Source organism: Schistocerca gregaria, chromosome 2 (assembly GCF_023897955.1).
Source record: "Schistocerca gregaria isolate iqSchGreg1 chromosome 2, iqSchGreg1.2, whole genome shotgun sequence".
NCBI lineage: Eukaryota > Metazoa > Arthropoda > Insecta > Orthoptera > Acrididae > Schistocerca > Schistocerca gregaria.
The window spans coordinates 791,704,536-791,726,588 of NC_064921.1; the positions used below are offsets into that span (position 1 = coordinate 791,704,536).

General features: G+C 37.6%; 1 protein-coding gene across 1 annotated transcript in view; it reads left to right on the forward strand.

Annotated features, from left to right (window-relative positions):
* LOC126335053 (TBC1 domain family member 16) overlaps positions 1–22,053 on the forward strand; it is a 103,810-nt gene that overhangs the window by 16,233 nt on the left and 65,524 nt on the right. The window contains exon 6 of the mRNA XM_049997931.1: positions 7,311–7,434. Coding sequence (XP_049853888.1) covers positions 7,311–7,434 — 124 coding nt within the window. The remainder of the gene's footprint in view (positions 1–7,310; positions 7,435–22,053) is intronic.

A 22,053-nucleotide genomic window follows, 5' to 3' on the forward strand; every position in this document is an offset into this window, starting at 1 on the left:
AAGCATTTACTAAGCATAGAGTAATTTCCATTGTCAACGCCTAATGTAATATCTATCAAAAAATCATATTAAGTTCTTATCATATGTAAAACCAACAAATGGATTCAAACCTTCCATCCAGTTTTTAAAGAAACAAGCACAAAGTAAACCTTTTAAATCCCACATTTAAAAGTGTAGTAACATTTGATTATATTATCATACAAGTGTTTGATGCCCCCCCCCCCCCCCCCCCCCCACACACAACACTTGCAAATGATAGGTATGGAAACCCGGACTAACACCATTGAAAAACAATTCAGAGTATTTGAAGCAAACAAGACACCAGGACCCAACAGAATATCTGTTAACTTTTACATTCATTGAAATGCAAAATTAGACCCATTTTCCATGTCCCTGTTTACTAAGAATCTACCGTGCAGTAAATAATCCCACAAGGCTGGATAAGGGTCCAGGTCGCTCCCATTTAAATAAGGAGTTAAAAATCAGGTGCACGTAACTACAAACTAATTTTACTAAAGTCTTTCTGCCGAAAGATCCTACTGATTATTTTTAGTTTGAATGCTGTGATGTTCCTGAACAAAAAGAAGCTTATCTCAAATAATGAGCACAAGCTCAGATAAAAACACCTTATGTGAAAAACGACATTGTGCAAATATCAGATGCAGGTGAACAGGCAGGTTGCATCTTCCTATATTTGCAGAAGGTGCTGTACTACATTGTCAGCTGATAACCATTCAGAATTATGTGGTTGGCTTGAAACAACTTTACTAATATAAACCAGAACATTTCATTGGATGTTAATGTTCATCAGAAACAAACAAAATAGGGTGTAATAGGGCTTCTAATGTTCTCAATGTATGAGGGTCATTCAGTAATTAAAGAGAGAACTCGGTCTGGAGGAAAAAGCATTTATTTTTATAAAACAATACTTTTTCTACTTTTCGACATAATTCCCTTGAACATTTATGCCCCTGTTCTGATGGGTTACAAGCTTTATTCAATCCGGCTGCAAAGAACTCTTTTTATCTTGAAGTTTGAACCAATTTCCAACAAACTTTTTCACATTCTTGTTGTCCTGCAACCTCTTCCTAATAATGCCTCCTTCAGTGTAGCAAACAAATGGAAAGCACTAGGTGTTAAATCAGGACTGTAAGAGGGATTAGGCAGTACTTCCCAGCCCATTTTGTCGATGGTTTCACGGGTTAGTTGAGCAATATGAGGATGTGTGTTGTCTTGCTGGAGAATCACATTTCTCCTCTGAGATCCAGAACGTCTCTCTATCACCTCTGGCTTCACCTTGTTTAGAAGCAAATCTGAGTAGTATTGGCTGTTCATTCTATGCTGCTCTTTGAGATAATCACAAAAAACTGGACCTTCAGTATCCCAAAACACCGTCAACATGACTTTTCCTGCTGATGCTTGGGCTTTGAATTTTTCTTGACAGGTGAGTTGGTGTGCTTCCACTCCATGCTTTGCCTTTTTGATTCTGGGTCATAATAGTAAACCCAAGTTTCGTCGCAAGGTAAAATTTTGTTGAGGGAGTCCTCACCTTCTCATTCGTAACATTCTTTATCTCTGTGCACACTCTCAACCTTGTTTTGTTGTGTAGTGGCGTCAACTCCTTTGGGACCCATCTTGCACATATTTTGCAGGAGATAATGTTACAAACTGTACCAATACTAACTTGAATGTTATCAACTATCATTTCCACAGTCACATGACTGTTGGCATGAATAATGTCATCAATTTGACTTTCAAGTGAGGGAGTTGAAATTGCAACTGGTTGACCAGAACAGTATTCATCAGTCACTGAGTCGTGACCATTTTTTAGCTGCTCTACCCACTTGTAAAAATTTGCACAGTTAATACAACCTTCACCCAAAACTTTAGACAGTATATCTTCATTGGTTTCTTGCCTTCAGCAAGTAAAAGACGAATAACAGAACATTGTTCAACTAATGTGGACATTTCAAGCGGACTTGCTGTCTTGAAATGTATTTTTGAAATTGTAAACAAAACAATGTTGATACATCAGCTGATCAGGGCTCATCCCAGTGATACCAACTTAAAGCCATAAAAGTACCAAACTTGTCCTACTAACAGATTTTTCCCCAGACCAACTTGTATATTTAATTATTGAATGACCCTCGTACATAAATGATTCATCACGTAGGATCAACTGCACTGTCAGATTGTTTGCTGATGATGCTGTAGTCTGCCTGAAATTATCTTTGCTAGATGATCAGAAGGGAATGCTTGAATGACTTTGACAGAGTTTCCATTTAGTGTGATGGTGCCTCCTTTCAAGTGTAGAGAAACTCAAAACAGTCTGTAGCAAAAAAACAAAAAAGCTGATAGTACACTATTACAAGATTAGTGTGAACTACTGGAGCCCCTCCCATTATTCAGTTGTTTAGCAAAATGAATACCTGGGAATGAATAAAATCAGGAGTAAGGGAGAATGCAACTAATTGCACTTGGTGAGGCTGTCAAATGAGGAGCTCGGCGAGAGAGGACAAGACGAAGGCAGCAAGGAGCGTCTTTTTGAAGACACCGGCAATTGTTGCATCCTAAATTTGGGAGGAGGAAACTAGAGTTCTGAGAAACCACACAAAGGCACTTGGAATAAAATGAAGCACACACGTGCAAAGGAGGCCGAATGGATGACCGGCTACAGCATTGCAGAGCCGCAGGTTGCAGTACACGGCAATGAGGATGCAGCTGCAGACAATGCGAAAGAGATAGAAATGAACTGCTGGGAAAATGTGGTGAGATTTCACCCGATTTCCTAGCAAATATGTACAGAAGACCAGTGCACTTTCAGCCTTGTCATACATGACAATGGGAGGGTGCAATGAGAAGGGATGAGGGAAGAGATCAGCCTGAAATCCAAATGTGAATTCAAGGTGGATGCCAGCACCTGTAACATGGCACTGACAGTTTCTTTTCAGGACATGGATGACTGGAAGGCAGCTAAACATATCTTAAGTGCCCTTGTCATCTCTGAAGAACTGTGGGCCGAACCCAAGTGAAGGGGATGGTAGAAGCCATCATCAGAGGGCTCCCAGAGACGATGGACACCACTGCATAAAAAGTTCAACCAGAAGACAACACCCGGGTGGCTATTTGTGGGGTTGTGCTGGCACAAGGTCAAGTACTGCAAAAGAAATCCCGTTTGTGAAAATGTGCAGAAATCCGCACCCATGGGAATGCAAATGTGAAACAATGGTACTGCCACAGTGCACAAACTGTGGCACTAAGTGTGTGGTGAGCCGGAAAGTACAAATCTGACGTGGAGATCCACCAGGACCAGCTGAAAACAAGGGCACAGAAGTCGGGCGTTGACAAACAGCCGACACATCAAGAAGATGCCAACAGCACAGCAACAGCTGGCTGCTAGGGGTACAGTGAGCAGCATAAGCCGCCCCCGGCTGGCAGCAGTCATAGTGGTACACTGCTCCCCCCCCTCCCCTGGCCAGTGAGAGTGGGGGTAGCACACTGCCTGCCACAAGCTGCCAGTCATTCCATAATGGTAACAGGAGGAGGACCAGATCTGCAGCACATTGTGACAACTGCAGCTGGCTGCGAAAAAAGGTGATTCCATGCCCTGGCTGTGTACTGAAGCAGATAGCACAAGACACCATGCGGACATTAGCTGACAAACTAGGTGAGCTGGAGCAAGCAGTGGTGGACTTCGCACTAAATCTAGTATTTTTGCCCACAAATATATGTAGGAAACACCACTAAAATTCTAGAACATACCAAAAACTTAAACAAATCACACCAGTTGGCTGAAGGAAATCTCTCTTAGACAATAGCCCCAGTACACTGCAGTGCTTATAGTTTAATCACCAAATATTTGGTGATCAGCAGCAGCATCAAATTCTAGAATACTGCTCCAGTGTATGGAGTTCTTATAAGTTGGCTTGACAGAAGCTTTCTGATGTAATATAGAATATAAATCAACAGAATTTACAAACAGACATTTCTGGCATGATGAAATATCAGTGACAGCCCTTAAATGACTACTAAAGCCCTGAAGATGCTGTGGTTTCAGAATGTAAATTGGCCAAGTGAATTCAATTCAGAGGACAGTAGACATACTTTATTATTAAGTTTTCCATTAATTTCACTATCTCAGTTTTACCAAGAAGCCACTGTGTATTCCGTGAAATTTATAACAGGATGCTTAAGCAACTTAATGGGGAATCTTTGTAAGGAAGCCATGTTACTCTTGCGAAACGCTATTCAGTAAATTTACGAGAACCAGTATTTGTGGAAGTCTTTGCATCAGTTATACTGCAGTCTTTGTAAATCCCATTTTGGGGTGCTAATAGGATAATTGAGATTAGGGCACACAGTGAGACATAGAGTGAGTCTTTTTTCCTCACTCATTACACAAATGGAATAGGACAAAAAATCTCTTGTATTGCTAGCAAGGATCATTTGCCATGCATTGCATAGTGACTCCAGAAGTATGAAGAATATTTAAAACATAAGGGAAAGATGAAAGGTGGAAGGAGATTATGGACGGTCTATGTAAGGGAAATAAACTTCAAAGCAATATTATAGAAAGGGAAGTGGACCTAGATGAAGATGAGAGAGATGGGAGATGTGATACTGTGAGGAGAATTTGACAAAGCTCTGAAAGATCCAAGCCAAAATAAGACTTTGGGAGTAGATGATATTCTGCCAAAACTACTGATAGCCTTGGGAGAGCCAGCCATGACAAAACTCATCCATCTGGTGAGCAAAGAATATAATAATTCCAGTTCCAAAGAAAGCAGTTACTAATAGGTGTGAACTGTCAGTTTAATAAGTCACAGTTGTATAATACTAAAACAAATTCTTTTTAGAAGAATGGAAGAACTGGTAGAAGCAGACCTTGGGGAAGATCAGTTTGGATTTTGGAGAAATGTAGATCAGGTGAGACAATACTGACTGTACAACTTACCTGAGAAGATAGGGTAAGGAAAGGCAAACCTACCTTTGTGCATTTGTGGACTTGGAGCAAGCTTTTGACAATTTTGACTCCTTGAAATTTTGAAGGTAGCAGGGATAATGTACAGGGAGCTAAATTTTGCTTACATCTTGTACATAAAGCAGATGGTAGTTGTAAGAGTCGACGGGCATGAAAGGGAAACATTGGTTGAGAAGGGAGTGAGACAGAGTTGCAGTCTGTCCCTGATGCTATTCAATATGTGCACTGAACAAGCAGTAAAGGACACCAAAGAAAAATTTGGAGTAGTACTTAAGTTCAGGGAGAAGAAATAAAAGAATTTTGAAGTATACTGATGACATTTTAATCCTGTCATAGACAGCAAAGGACTTGGAAGAGGAGTTGAATGGAATGGACAGTGTTTTGAAAGGAAGATGTAAGATGAACATCAATAAAAGCAAAACAAGTATAATTGAATGTAGTCAAATTAAATCAGGTGATACTGAGGGAATTAGATTAGGAAATGAGACACTTAGAGTAGTAGATGGGTATTGGTATTTGGAAAGCAGAATAATGGATGATGGCCAGAGAGGAGAGCATATAAAAATGTAGACTGGCAATGGCAAGAAAAGCATTTCTGAAGAAGAGAAATTTGTTATCACTGAATATGGATTTGTGTGTTACGAAATCCTTTTTAAACATATTTGTCTGGAGCGTAGCCATGTATGGAAGGGAAACTGGCCGATAAACAGTTTAAATGAAAAGAGAAGAGAAACTTTTGAAATGTGGTGCTACAGAAGAATGCTTAAGATTAGTTTTCCATGCCATCAGTTTTGGACAGGATATCTCAGTTTGGTAAGCGTCTCACAGTATGTGTCAATTAGAGCGTCAGTTGTCAATGATATCACTGTCACTGATCCACATTTGCACAGCATTGTCAGTGTGGATACTGGGCCTGCCACTCTGTTTTTTATTATACACATTTGTCATCCACTTTTAAACTCTTGAAACCATTGTATAACCTTTCCTTCACTCATTAATCTAGACCCATTAAACTATGCACAACTCCTAATGAATTCAAGAAGCTGTAGATCCTTATGTACCTCAAAATGAAGTTACAGCACACTTCCCAGCTGGCACTTTTAACAATTTTTGAAGCCTTATTTGTTTGCTTTCATCCTCAGTTGAATGACAACTGAATTAAAACAATTACTTCTACAGCTCTGTAAACAATCATACATGACACTGCATTATGATGCTTAGTTCTGATATGCCATCATTTAAATGTATGCAAGCAACCCTTATCTTTATAACATGCTTTGTGTTTATGTAGATATAGGTAACATGGTTTTAGTAACCTGAATTAATTTGCATGTGTTGCCTTCTGCACGTTGCTATTTATTCATATTTTCCTAAAAATGCTTGCATTTATCATTTTTAGTCTATTATGTGTGTAATGAGTATCAGTTTATGTCAGTTAAACAATGGAAAATCCAGTATGGAATGTAACAATACTATAAAAAGGAAAGTTTCTAGGCACCATATAGCAGAGTTGCTGAGTCACAGATAGGTACAACAAAAAGACTGTCACAGAATAAGCTTTCGGCCAACAGAGCCAATGTCATAAGTAGACAACACACGCGCGCGCACACACACACACACACACACACACACACACACACACACACACACACACACACACACACACAGAGTCTCTGGCAGCTGAAGCACTGCCAGAGACTTCAGTCTTGTGTGTGTGTGTGTGTGTGTGTGTGTGTGTGTGTGTGTGTGTGTGTGTGGGTGGGTGGGTGGGTGGGTGTGCAGTCATCTATTTCTGACAAAGGCCTTGTTGGCTGAAAGATTATTCTCTGACATCCTTTTTGTTGTACCTATCTGTGACTCGGCATCAATGCTATATAGTGAGTAGCAACTTTCCTTTTCATAATATTGTTATAGTTTATATCAATTATGCATACAGTTTTCATCAATTTCATTTTGCTGTAGCCAGATTTGTTAGTTTGAAATGATGTGCCTAAGTATAATTTCATAGAAGAACTTTTTTTTTTAAATTCTGTGAGTGTATGTTTGAAATGAAATATAGTTATTTTGTGGATTCAAAACACCTTAGAGATTCAGATTCTTATAGCTAAACCTATTGGATAGTATTTGATGCTCTAATGCAGTTGTTTGTTTCAAACTATAATTGAAATTCAACACTGTTCCTCACTCTTTTTATGGGCATGGTGCTTCTTGTTTTGGAAGTATAAGTTTGTTCTCTAAAATTGTGGTGTCAAGCCTACTTGCTTGAAGCAAACTGTTCAAACATCTTGCGTGTTGTACAATCACCAAACTACCTAAGAAATTCATTTAGGCCTGAAGTGAGTGAAGAAGAACTGCATCCTGAGGAAGGACACACAGCACCAATAAGCAGGGAAGTGTGGGAGAGCCTGCTCAACGAACTGGGGCAGGTAGAAGATGATCTGGCATTGCGAAAGGTAATGTAGACAAGAATCTTCTGTTAAATGATGTACATGAATATGATTGCACACACACACACACACACACACACACACACACACACACACACACACACTTACACCATGTGAGATGTATCACAGTGTGAAAGTGTCATTTTAATTCCACACTTGTTCATGTTTAATGTGACTGGTATGACAATAATTTCAATATGACAAATAGTAATAAAATTGAAGTAATAGAGTTAAAAATGATTTGAAGCAAAGCAGGGTGAATAACAGCACTGACTAAGAAATAATAGTGTTAATAATAGGAATATTGTTGTTGTTGTTAGTAGTAGAAGTAATAATAATAATAAAATAATAATAATAGTGATAATATCAGATACAAAATATACATTGTGGTCAAATGTGATGGAAACACCAAAAGCACACAACACATTGCAATCCCTAATATGGTGTAGGAAAACTGTCAACATTGAAAATAGCTTCTGTTCCTCTTGGAATGGATAAATGCAGGTTCTGTAAGGTTTTCAAGGGGATATTATAGCATTGTTTCAGCAAAATAGTTGCAAGTTCAGGTAATGATGTTCCAGGTGGATAGCGATGACACTCCCTCCTCTCCAAGGTAGACCATAAATGCTCAATAATACTGATATCTGGTGACTATGGTGACCAGAGGAGATGCAACAGTTTGTCCTCGTGCTCAAAAAACCAGTACTGGATTATGTGAGCTCTATGAGCAGATGCCCTGTTATCTGGGAATACAGTGCCACCATTAGGGCACAAAAAGTACCATGGTCTGGACCTGGTCAGCCAAAATGGTCACATAATCTGTGGCAGTAATGCAGCCTTGCAGAATAACCATGGTGCCCATGAATACCAAAATATGGTTGCTCAAATCATCGTTGAACCTCTGTCACTTTCCAGTCTTGGGACTTAAAGTTGGCCAGAAGTTAGATACAGTGTGAAGGAAGACTTATCCAACCAAACCACTTTCATCCATTGCTCCGTACTCGATGTTTTATGGCTTCAGCACCACGTTTTCCTGCTACATGCATTACCATCATTGACGAGTGATTTCGGAATTCCAGATTGCCCAGCAATTCCTTGCTTATGGAGTTCCCTATTATGAAGTTCCCTTTTGCATTGTTTGGGCACTGAGAAGGTTTGCAAGTGTGACATCCAATTCTGTAGTGATTTTTGCAGCTACTGTTATCTTGTTGTGCATTTTCAGATTTTTGCGGCGCAAAGACTGTTCCATAAAATTTCGGGAGTGCAACTGCATAAATTCAACTTATTATTCTAATATTTTTACTGAATACTGTCCAGCCATCTTCAAAATGAGCCGAGGTGAGTCACATTGGCTCACTCTGAAGATGGCTGGATGGTATTCAGTCGAAATATTAGAAGAAGTTGGATTCATGTGGCTACAATCCTGAAATTTTATGGAACATACTGTTATCTTATTTTTTTTCATAATTCTGTTGTAATTTTGTGTTGTGACACATTCCATGACCATGGAAATTTGCTGCTCAGTTTGGTTGTACAGAACTAGACATGTAAAAAAATTCAATGACCGTCTGTCATGATCACTCAGCATGCACTTTCCTTGGTGTTGTGACTTCGTGGATGATGTTTTTTCATTTGCCCTGTATGTGGCATAATTTTTTTTATCTGGTACTCCTTGAACCACCAAACACCAGTTACATTGATTAAAGAAACACCCACCATACGAACACCAACCATTTGCCCACATTTGAAGGGACTGAGCTCTGACATAATATACTTACTACTACAAAGAATGCAATTCTAACCATGACTAGCACTTGCAACATATCGAAGACATTGCACAGGTGCAGTTTGTGATCACTTACAACGGTTGAACCTGCAGGCTTGGCTAGCATCTGCTTTTATGCTCAAGCTTGCCTTGCTTGTGCCATTTCCATATTTTGTCCACCCCTGTATCTGTGGATTTACAACAATAATATTTTTTGACATAGCAAATTCTGAGGAAGAGAGATTTTGAAAGACTGCAGTAGCTAAGGATTTTGGAAAATGTGAAAGGTCTAGTGCGAAAGAAAGATGGACTTTTGCAAAATTACGTGGCCCCAGTGGAGAAATGTATTTTTGTCCTGAGTGCTACCCCTATGTTTAGAAGGGGCGGCAATGTCAGTTGACTGTCACTTGTTGACCTGCACATTTCGAGCATTGTTCTTGGTATCTCTTTATTACGGTACACAGCATGACACCACAGTCTTCGCACACTGTTGTTTCGCGAGAAATTCTGTATAATGAGGCATTTGTAAATGTGTGACATCTTTAATGCATGTCAGAAGAAGCAAACAAATGAGTAAAAATCTCATTAAACAATGTGCTTGAGAGGGTAGCAGAATCACTAAGTATTACAATTGAACAACAAAGAGAATAAAAATAGAGAATGGAAACAGCTGCAAGTACTCCCAAAGGCTGAATTACTTCTGAAGAGGTCTATAAGAAGGGAAGAAAATTGTATATTTAGGTAAAATCAAACAATTGAAAGTCCAGATTAAAATAAGATGGTAATATTGACAAACAGGTTACCAGTATCATAATAAGTGACATTGTCCACTACACTCAATGTCTTACACCTTTTTTTGTTTTATAGGATTTTCTTCTGGTGGCCAGTGATCAGCCTTCTTTATGCTTTGGTTAATCCTTTGTTATGTGACTTTTTCATTCTCAGTACTCCAGTGCGAAACTGTTGACATAGAACATCCTACAAGTTACGTGAGATATATGCTTGTGTGACAGCTTCAGATGTCAAAATTGTCCCTCTCCTACCACACTGTGTGCACAGGTATAGATCAAGTTATTTTGTGCACACTGTACATAGTAATGGTACATACTCATTTGTCACTTCAAAACTGGCTGGTTTTAGATGACAACAATGTATGGGCAGTTTGCTGCCTGTCCCTTAACAGCTGCTAATTAGTTAGTTTACCTTACTGCCTGTTAGATATTTCATCTACATTTTGTCCTATAGAGACCTTAATGTGGAATAATGAATGTCATTTTTTTTCTTCTGGCATCGTAATTTTATACACCACTGTTCCTTTTGAACTATAGTGAACTATTACCAACAAACTTTATGAGGGAATAAATATAGTGTGAAGCAGTAGTCAAAATGCCCAACTCCTTATACAGATTTCCACAGGATGATTGTGGATGAGCAGCACGTATTATTCATATAGCACATTAGTGCACAATGAAGACTTTCTTTCTTGAAAATGAGTTACCTCAGAACATTATTCCATGTGAAATCATTAAACAAAAATATGTCAGCTTAACTGATTTGTCTTTCTCTCGAAGATTTACAATGATTCTAAGTGCAAATGTGGCTGAACTAAGTTGTTGTAGGAGTTCCAAAATGTGCTTTTTCCAATTTAATTTCCCATCGATATGAACATCTAAGGATTTTGAAGTTTCCACCCTATTTATTATTTCTTCACCATGTGTCACTCTTACCTTCATTAGTGTAGAGCCCCAAGATGTTCAGAACTGAATATCTTGCATCTTTTTTAATTGAGGGTGAGACAATTTGCAGAAAACACGTCTTTGATACTTTTATGAACATTGTTTACCATTTTTTCTGTTTGGATATTATGCTTAGATTTTTTTACAATACTAGTGTCATCTGTAAAAAGAACTAATTCTGCTTATTGTATATTAGATGGAAGAACGTTTACATAGATGAGGAACAGTATTGGAACTAACATTGAGGCTTGGGGAACCCCATATGTGGTTTTCCTCAATCAGAATAATTTCCCTCCACTATATTGGTTGATTTACTTAAGTACAACTTTCTTCATTCCTTTGGTTAGATATGACATTATCCATTGGTTGGCGATGCCATCAATCCCATAAAATATCAATTTATGTAGGAGAATATTGTGACTCACACTGTCAAAAATCTTACATAGGTTGCAGAAAATGAGCCTTATGTTGTCAGTTTCAAGAATTACTTTCAAAGAAACGGTAGCAAACATACCAGCTACTGTCTTGACCTACAAAGCAATTGTGTGCTTGCGTTGTCATGAGCTTCATGCTTGTACACATTAGATTTTCATTTCCTGTAGTTCTGCTACAAGTATGTCATGTTTTTTGGTTCGGCATGAACTTTTGGGGTTGAGGTAACTTTAAGGGAAGTCATATGGAAGGTGAAACCAAATATTTCGTCATTTGTTGTTTCATAGAATACACGTTATTGCTTAACAACAATTATTATGATTACCCATTAAAAACCTTATCCATTTCTCTTCTCCTCCTCCTCCTCTCTCTCTCTCTCTCTCTCTCTCTCTCTCTCTCTCTCTCTCTCTCTCTCTCACACACACACACACACACACACACACACACACACTGTCTTTCTTTCTTCCTTTCTCCCTTCCCCAGTTCAGTTCCTGTCTTCAGTTGCCCTAAACATCAAAGTGATTCAGAAAGTATCTTCTGAACAAGTCTTAAGATTACATGGATAGTCAGAACAGAATGGAATTGTGCAATAGTAGAGAGGGAGTATGAGGCAATAATACGGTGCAGTAACTGTTGTGATAGCATTTTTTTTTCCACACCACTAGGAGATAGTGGCAGCACTAATATTATCTCCCACCAACTGTGAGCCGGAGGTTATCAGATTTCTGCAAACTCAGAAGCATGCAGTTGAGACCTAGTCCCAGATATGCAATGTGCATGTACACAGCCTTACGACAGACAGTATGGTTATACATTCTTGCTGACAATTAACTGATGGTCAAGCTGTTGTACATAACAAAGACTATAGCAGACACCCACTCCTGGTGATGCCATAACTGTTGGAAGCTTGCAGCAAGAAATTACACAGAGCCAGTAGTTCACAATCCTGGACTGCTCTTGTCAGTCTCCCAGATGTGTTAGTCACTGCTGCATGAAACTGACACTTTACATCACACAGTGGAACAATAGAAACAACACATCAGTCTGTGAGTTGACGTCATAATGGTTCACCTGTGAACACGAAACTCAAAAAGACTGTCTCTGGTAAAACACCATATCACTGTGTTTTGGGTTGAGATATTGTTCTTTTGACTGAGCTTTTACTGTAGAGGTTGGTGTTTCATATTGTTAGCCATCGAGAAACGGCCACGATGATCCAGAATAAGAGACATGTGCTAATGTATCAATGAAAAAAAAAAGTTTTGAAAACCTAATGTAACTGTATTATGTGTGCAAGCTTTTGGAGCAAATGACAGAAGGGTTGAAGGAGAAGGAAGAGGGGCGAAGGGAAAAGACTAATGAAGTTTAGGAAAAGGGATAGAGTTCAGAAAAGTTGTCCAGAATCCTGATTCAGGGGAGATTTACCAGATGGGATGAAAAGGAGAGACTTTTTCCTTTTATAGAGTTACATTGTGTTTTCAAGAATAAGAGACATGGAATAGCAAATGGAGGTATTAAGCTTTTGCATGATGCAATACAACCTACATCACATGGACTCAGTTGCATCAGCTGCCGCAACTTTATTTCCATTTATTACATGTTGAAACACATTCTGCTACAACAATTCTAAGTTACAGACAACAATAACAATGCTGAGTTACAGAGAGAATTAGCTCAATGGATCCAGTTGTTGACAGCAGGCTTCTGTGAAGTGGGATAACAAATGTTAGTGCACTGGTATGATGGATGCCTTGATAATACTGATGAGTATGTTGAGAAGTAACTAATAAGTCTCTGTAAATACTTAAAAGATATTTCCTCCTAGTGAACTCGTCATTGCTTCTCTCTACCCCTCTCCTCCACCTCCACACTCCCTTTATCCATGTCCTCCTCCTTCTCCCCTTTATCTTTCTCCGTCATCTCCCCCCCCCCCTACTCCCTGTACATCTCTTACTTCATACTCTCTGTATCCATCTTCTCCTTCCTCATGTCTCTGTCCATATCCTCCTTCCCCTCTCTCTGCCTTTATTTATTGTTATCACAAACGGAACCTTGATTGGGAATAGAAGTCAAAATAAATTGATGAATCAGTGGAATTATTAGTGCACAGGGTATAAGAGAGCTCTTGCCAGCTGTTGGATCTGTGAGCATTGGGGTTTTACTGGCAGTATTTTGCATAGTTTAAATCTGTGAACAGATATTGTGAAGTTAGCCATAAACACAACTTTCTGCTTTTCATTTGAAAATGACTGTGAAAAGGAAAACAAAACCACACATTTTCACAGCACAGCTTAGCATGTTCTTTCTCACAACTGGTTTAACAGAAAATGTTTATTGTTTGACTCTTATTTGATGTGCCTTCATAAAATGACTACACTCTTCAGTCTTTGTGACACACCAAAGATATGATCACCACTGATAACACCACTGATAACACCACTGATAACATAGATTTATCAACATCTCTCAATTACATCTATGGCTGCATTGTTAACTTTTACCATTTTCTTTTCAGTTTGTTCATTGTACATTGATTTAGTCATAATATAACTTATTTTCAAGTATTCTTTCAAACTTGCTCTTTTAAGTTCTTTCATTTATTGTTCAAACTTTACCTGCTCTAGAAGCAAACAGTACAGTGTTGTCTGGAAAATGAGGGTCGTTCAGATATGCTCCACTAACATATATGCCTCCTACATTTTCCAAGTTAAGGTTCTCATAACATTCTCCGTGACGGCTGAGAATAGTTTTGGTGATATTAAATTTTCTTCTCAGAATCCTGATGAAGTCTAGCGGGATCTGTAATGTTGACATACATATTGACAGTGTAATGACGTGCTGAATCAATATATTGTTTCTCTTGGGCTATTAGTACAGATTTTCTTTTAACTACATCTATATCCATACTCTGTAAACCATGGTGAGGTGCATATCAGAGAGTACATACCATTGTACAAGTTATTAGGGTTTCTTCCCACTCCATTCACACATGGAATTTAGGAAGAATGATTGTCTCTATGCCTCCGAGCATGCATTTATTATGATCTTATCCTCATGATCTCAGAGTGAGTGATATGTAGGATGTTGTAGTATATCCAGGGAGGCATCATTTAAAGCCAGTTCTTGAAACTTTTTTTACTAGACTTTCTTGGGATAGTTTACGTTGTAGCAGATCCACCTGCTTTATTTGTTTTGTTGGGTGTCCTCGGTGTTGATGTACTGCATTGATACACTGGTTGAAAATTGGGGTTTGTAATTTGGACACTGACTATGGTAAATAATGTAGCCGACAGATTCACAGTTGCATTTCACTGTCTTTTACTTTCTCTTTGCACAACCCCCCCAATAATACACAGTTATATATGTATGGCCAGTGCACTATTGTTTAAACTTTTCATAAGCCTCATTAATAGTTTGCAGGCGGACCTCACCATACTGCTAGAATAGTTTACTGTTCAATATCTGCAAGCAGTAACAACATAACGACATAGCTCACAGTCCTTCAAATAAATTGAACAGTCACTGTCATTGATTTGACACACAGTCTATTGGTGTAACACTTATTTCATTGTTAAGTTGTCGTTCTAAGCAACACGGGTTCCTTGTCTGAAACTCAGCTGTGGACTGACTGTCTTGTGACCAAAAATCGGACCTTATATATCATCACAATAATAGGTTCTGAAACTACACATTGTTCAAAGTTAAATTTACAGAAATTACAATTAAAACCTAACTCATTAAATTAACTGAATACATCGAAAAATTCCATCTTTTAACAGTTACAATGTTTAGGCTGAATTATTTGTTTAAACGATGAAATTATCATATATATAGTTATGTAAACATTACTTTTGACAAAACTGTTAATTACTTTGGAATTAATTCAGGGCTGGTTTTGCTAACATGTTTTCGAATAGAGCCAAATAGATACTTTTAAGATTACTAGTATTTCGTCTTCCAAATGTTTATAATTAGTACACAATTTATATTTGTTTATACATCAACAATAGAATTTAAGTTACAAAACAATTACTGATTTCACCCTATAATGAAACATAGTAACTAGTAATAGTCAAAATAAATTATAAAATAAATTATAAAACTAAGTTCAAAATTAGATCTGGTGTTATATTCTTTAAAACTAAGGGCCAATCTTTCTCTGTTATGAAAATGCAAATTGTATTCACATATGCCAATGGTAAATAGTTAAAAGTAACAAAACGAATTTAAGGAGGCAGATGGCAAAACAGAAGGGGAATTAAAAATTGCTTCGTCACATCACCCCCTCATTGGATTGACCAGATAGATATTGCAAATAGCCAACTGGGCAATTCAGTGACCACAAGTGATGCCAGAAATTGTGTTTAACAATATACACACAAAAAATTATTACATAAGAAATCTTATCAATAACTACAGTACATATGTTTTTTTCTTCTTTTTTTTCAAATTTATAGTTATGTGAACTGGCCATATGAAAATCTCCATACAAAGTAATTGCATACAGTGTATTGTCATTCAATATCACAAGATATCTACAGTTATACCATTATCAAAAAAATTAGGCCTCTCTTCATCATAAGTGATGTCCTATTTGGGTAAGCTAAGATTACATTTAAAGATACATATCATTTGATACAATTCCTGTCTTGCTCAACAAAAATTAATCCTCATGGGTAGCAAAGAAGTTAAATTACACTACGCATTGCAGTTAATGTTTAGACAAAAAAATTCACTTGCTCAAAGTTTAGTATTTTGTTCAATCACTTCCACACTTTTAATGAGCTTTAACACACTTTCTCATCAAGCTGTCCATTACTTCAACAGTTCCAACTGACAGTTATCAAGGAAGTGCACCATGATTAATTCCCTTGTAAGTGGTTCTCCTCTGTCACAGTACATGAAAAAATGAGACAAAATACCCTACTTTAGTACACTTACATTGACTTTTAACTTAAGTCTAAGAAAAAGAATGTTTAACACTAATGGCAAATGATAGTCATTACTTCATAAATAAATACATTACATAGTTCTCATAACATTATAATAATTAACACTAAAATTGACTATAGTATGAAAGGTGTGGAACATAAAAAATTTAAATCAAGTGCACGCTACACTACAAAACATTACTTCAGGTCATAACTGTCTGAAACTGGTTAAACTTGAACGATTTGGGTCTCTTTCTCATTTGAAAAGTAGCAAAAACTCAAGACGTGCAGTAGATTTACTATTCATTATGCTATGAAAAAAGAATAGAGCCACCATCACAACTTAATTACAGTTCAAATCAAGATTAAGGGGTGTAAATTGTACCAAATCATTGCCCCACTTCTCTACTCAACTCCAAGCACCACTCTCATTCACCCATAAAATTAAATCCTCACCAAAATCACAAAATTTCACCAAATAGATGACCTTCCAGAATATCCACATCAGTCTAGCATCACAGTGATCAGTTAATCAGCAAAATTACTGTTCTTCATCCCAGTATTACCACTTCAGGCTCATAATTCCTCAGAAGACAAAAAGAAGTTATCAGATAACATATAGGTCCAATGATGCAGCATTATATAACTTGTAAATATTGCTCTTTCTGTTAATCTCTCATTCCAAGCTGCAGTGTCATGAATTGCACAGTATAAACAGTACCCAAGGCTGCCTAGTACCAAATTAGATCATCAATATGGTTACACCTTATTCATTTGTATATAGTTTCATTTTTCATTAATCATGTCTGTCAGCACCATTATTTCACTTACGTTTCTTACCTTGTTACCTAGTGGAGCGCATTCTCAAAAAATATCCCTACTGCAGAGACAGGCTCCCTAACCATTAAGCCCCTAACATTATTCATTATTTTATTATTTCATTATTGTTTCATTATGTAATAAATGAACACCTGCTCTGCTTATCTAATGCAAAATTGACTCTTCTGAAAACCACTCCACAGTAACTGATACTTATGCTAAGGCAAACTTAACTCTCATTACCCATCAGACAAAATTATCACTTAGAAAAACCTTTATTTGCTTGACATTCTAGCCTGAAGGGCGATATATATACAAATCTTGCTTACTCTTTCCACACACATTACTCCAGGCAACTATGTTTGAAGTTGTAAATTATTAATGCTAGAAAAGGATGTACCATGAAACAGATTTATGGGTAGATAGTTATCTCCATATACTGACTGCACTGACCACAATTAATATTAATACCTAGTATTTAAGATGGTTTGTATTGTATATAGCCTCTGTTGCTGCACCAAATCACACTAATTTCACACATGAGCTGATTACTTCATATGTTAATTATCCTTCATGTATGCTGACGCCTTTCATTTTCAGTTTACCTTACCTCACTGTTTGACAGAAATTCTGTAATCATGGTACCAGTTTATTTTCTTCCATCCTCTTATGGGTACATTGCTTATAACTAACGCAACATAATGTACTATAATATATACATAGACACACTGGAGAAACTTTTTCTAAAATGTTTCAATACTAAAGCACGCTACTGCACAAAATCACATGACAGTTGAAGAAAGGATGTTCCTGATTAACTCATGAACTACAGGTAGGATAGGAGAAGAGTTTGACTGCCTCAAGAAACACGGCTGGGGTAAGCATTATTGCCACATAATGAATCTAACACAGAACATTGAACCCCCTACTTGCTAATTGCACAAGAAATTAGTTCCAAATAGTACATCAATCCTGAGGTTTTGAATCACCAACAAATTGCACTTCAACAACTGTCCTGCCAATTTCACAGTTAATAGTATCTCTTGTTTCACACTCTTTAATAGCTTATCAGTAGCACCAATAATTTTTATTCCAGAAACATGCATCACTACTATACCCTCTGTGTTGTTAATAGATTCATAAAATGCCTGTGACAAGCCACTCAAATGACTACCACTGTCCAGTAAACACTTAACATGTATACCTTGTACACTTGCTGTTATTACAAGGTGACCCACTTGCTTTATACTTACGATGTGATCTTGTCCATACAACAAATCCTCATTAATCCTTTCTTTACTTAACACATTGCCCTCATTATTAATTATAAATTCAAATACCCCATTCTTATCACTACTGGATTCGCCATTGCTATCATCATTACAACTAAGTCAGAATCAGACCAACTGTCACTTAAGCTATGCTTTAGATTTGGTACCTCTTCCACTTTTTTCTTTATTTCAGTCAATTTTGAATCTACATTTTCATTTACTTTTACCAGTTTTTCTCTACCACTACTGCACACTTGGGATCTAGCTCAATTTCTGAATCATTTCTAATGTGATTTTCTGAGTCATTTCTAATGTGATCGATTTGGTTCTCAAGTTTAACTCTATTTTCAGCACATTGTTCCTCGAAAACCTCCACCTTCCTACTATTGTCTTCACAAAGTTTCTCTCTCTCTTCTACACATTTAGTACTCAATGTTAATTTATCATCAGTATTATGTACTACTTTCTTTATACTATTGTCCTCCCTCGTAACATCTTCTTTCGTAACTATATTACTCAAACAACTCATTATAATTTGCCTTAACCTCACTTCACTTCTCCCTATGTCATAAACTTTGACCCTTGCTGACTTTCACTACTATACTTCTCCTCCTCAACCTTAACTTCCACTTCCGTACTTTTTTCATCCATTTTGCTCTTTACAATAGTACTTTCGTCCCCATCACTCAAATTTACATTCATGTTTGATTTATAATCACTTACATCCTTTTGTTCATTTAAAAACTTAACCTCTACAGCTTTGTCCTGAGTCATACTGTCTTGTTTGTTAAGGCCACTTAACACAAAACAGCTTTTGCTAGGAAATTACCTTATTCTGATTCACTCTTCTGCTGCTGCTGCTGCTGCTGATGTGGTTGTCCTCTTGGTCCATCATCTCCATGGCTGTGGCAAGTTTTAATTCTCAGCGAGGCATCTTGTTTACCTCCTGTCATCTGTGTCCACCTGCATGCTGATTGGCTGCTTCTGTATTCAATGGCTGCTTCCATAGAACCTGCCCACTGATTGGCTGCTGCACCTTCTTTGTTATGAAACCCCAGCGCTGATTGGCTGTATCATTTCTTCACTGTAAACCACAGTTGATTTCACTTTTCAGAGTTCGCAAGTCTTTGTTTTATTGAGCTACATACAATAATCCTCACCCGCAAGGGCACCACAGAAATGATTCAAATGGCTCTGAGCACTATGGGACTTAACATTTGAGGTCATCAGTCCCCTATACTTAAAACTACCTAAACCTAACTAACCTAAGGACATCACACACACCCATGCCCAAGGCAGGATTTGAACCTGCGACCGTCGCAGCAGCACGGTTCCAGACTGAAGCGCCTAGAACCGCTCAGCCACAATGGCCGGTAAGGGCACCACATGTAGCAGTTCCACATGCTTTATTTATTTTGTTGGGTGTCTTCGGTGTCGAAGTACTGCATTGCTACACTTGCTGAAAATTGGGGTTTGTAATTTGGACACTGACTACAGTAAATAATGTAGCCGACAGATGCACAGTTGCATTTCACTGTCTTTTACTTTCTCTTTGCACAACCCACCAATAATACACAGTTATATATGTATGGCCAGTGCACTATTGTTTAAACTTTCCATAAGCCTCATTAATAGTTTGCAGGCGAACCTTGCCATGCTGCTACAATAGTTAACTGTTGAACATCTACAAGCAGTAATAACATAACCACATAGTTCACAGTCCTTCAAATAAATTGAAAATCAGTGTGAATGCTTTAACACAAGGCCTATTTGGTGTAACACTTATTTCACTGTTAAGTTGATACATTGTTGTCATTCTAAGCAACACAGGTTTCTCTTCTGAAACTCGGCCCTGGACTGACTGCCTTGTGACCAAAAATTGGGCCCATATATATCATCACAATAATAGGTACTGAAACTACACATTGTTCAAAGTTAAATTTACAGAAATTACAATTAAAACTTATCTCATTAAATTAACTGAGTACATTGAAAAATTCCATGTTTTAACAGTTTCTTCTACTACAATGTTTAGGCTAAATTATTTGTTTAAATGATGAAATTAACTCATATAGTTGTGTAAACAACACTTTTGGCAAAACTGTTAATTACTTTCAGGGCTGGTTTTGCCAGCATGTTTTCAAATAGACCCAAATAGATACTTTAAGATTACTAGTATTTCGTCTTCCAAATGTTTATAGTTAGTACAGAATTTATATTTATGTATACATCAACAATAGAATTTAAGTTATGAAACAGTTACTGATTTTGCCCTATAATGAAAGATACTAACTAGTAATAGTCAAAATAAATTATAAAATCAATTATCATACATAAAACTAAGCACAAAATTAGATCTGGTGTTATATTCTTTAAAACTAAGGGCCAATCTTTCTCTTTTATGAAAATGCAGATTATATTATGCTGGGCAGTGAAAGGGGAGGTGTGTTTATAGTGATAAAAAGTGCAATAGTATCGAAGGAAATTGACGGAGATCCGAAATGTAAAATAATTTGGGTGAAGGCCATGGTTAAAGCAGGCTCAAACATGGCAGAGCACCTGACGGAAAATTTTGAAAATATTCAGAACAGATTTCCCGACCATGTTATAGTTCTGGGTGGAGATTTTAATTTGGCAGGTATAGATTGGGAGACTCAAACATTTATAATGGGTGGCAGGGACAAAGAATCCAGTGAAATTTTTTTAAGTGCATTATTTGAAAACTACCTTGAGCAGTTATACCGAGAACCGACTCGGTGCAATAACATACAGGGTGATTCAAAAAGAATACCACAACTTTAAAAATGTGTATTTAATGAAAGGAACATAATATAACCTTATGTTATACATCATTACAAAGAGTATTTAAAAAGGTTTTTTTTTCACTCAAAAACAAGTTCAGAGATGTTCAATATGGCCCCCTCCAGACACTCGAGCAATATCAACCCAATACTCCAATTCGTTCCATACTCTCTGTAGCATATCAGGCGTAACAGTTTGGATAGCTGCTGTTATTTCTCGTTTCAAATCATCAATGGTGGCTGGGAGAGGTGGCCGAAACACCATATCCTTAACATACCCCCATAAGAAAAAATCACAGGGGGTAAGATCAGGGCTTCTTGGAGGCCAGTGATGAAGTGCTCTGTCACGGGCTGCCTGGCGGCCGATCCATCGCCTCTGGTAGTTACGGACAGATAAGTGCCAATTTGGTGGCGCTCCATCCTGCTGAAATATGAATTGTTGTGCTTCTTGTTCGAGCTGAGGGAACAGCCAATTCTCTAACATCTCCAGATACTGGATGCGTGCTACATTTCCATCACTCGTTCTCGGCCGTCCAGAACTTTTCCCTTTGCACAAACACCCATTCTCTGTAAACTGTTTATACCAACGTTTAATGCACCACCTATCATGAGGTTTAACACCATACTTCGTTCGAAATGCACGCTGAACAACTGTCGTCGATTCGCTTCTGCCATACTCAATAACACAAAAAGCTTTCTGTTGAGCGGTCGCCATCTTAGCATCAACTGACGCTGACGCCTAGTCAACAGTGCCTCAAGCGAACAAATGTACAACTAAATGAAACTTTATAGCTCCCTTAATTCGCCGACAGATAGTGCTTAGCTCTTCATTTTGTCGTGGCAGAGTTTTAAATTTCTAAATTTGTGGTA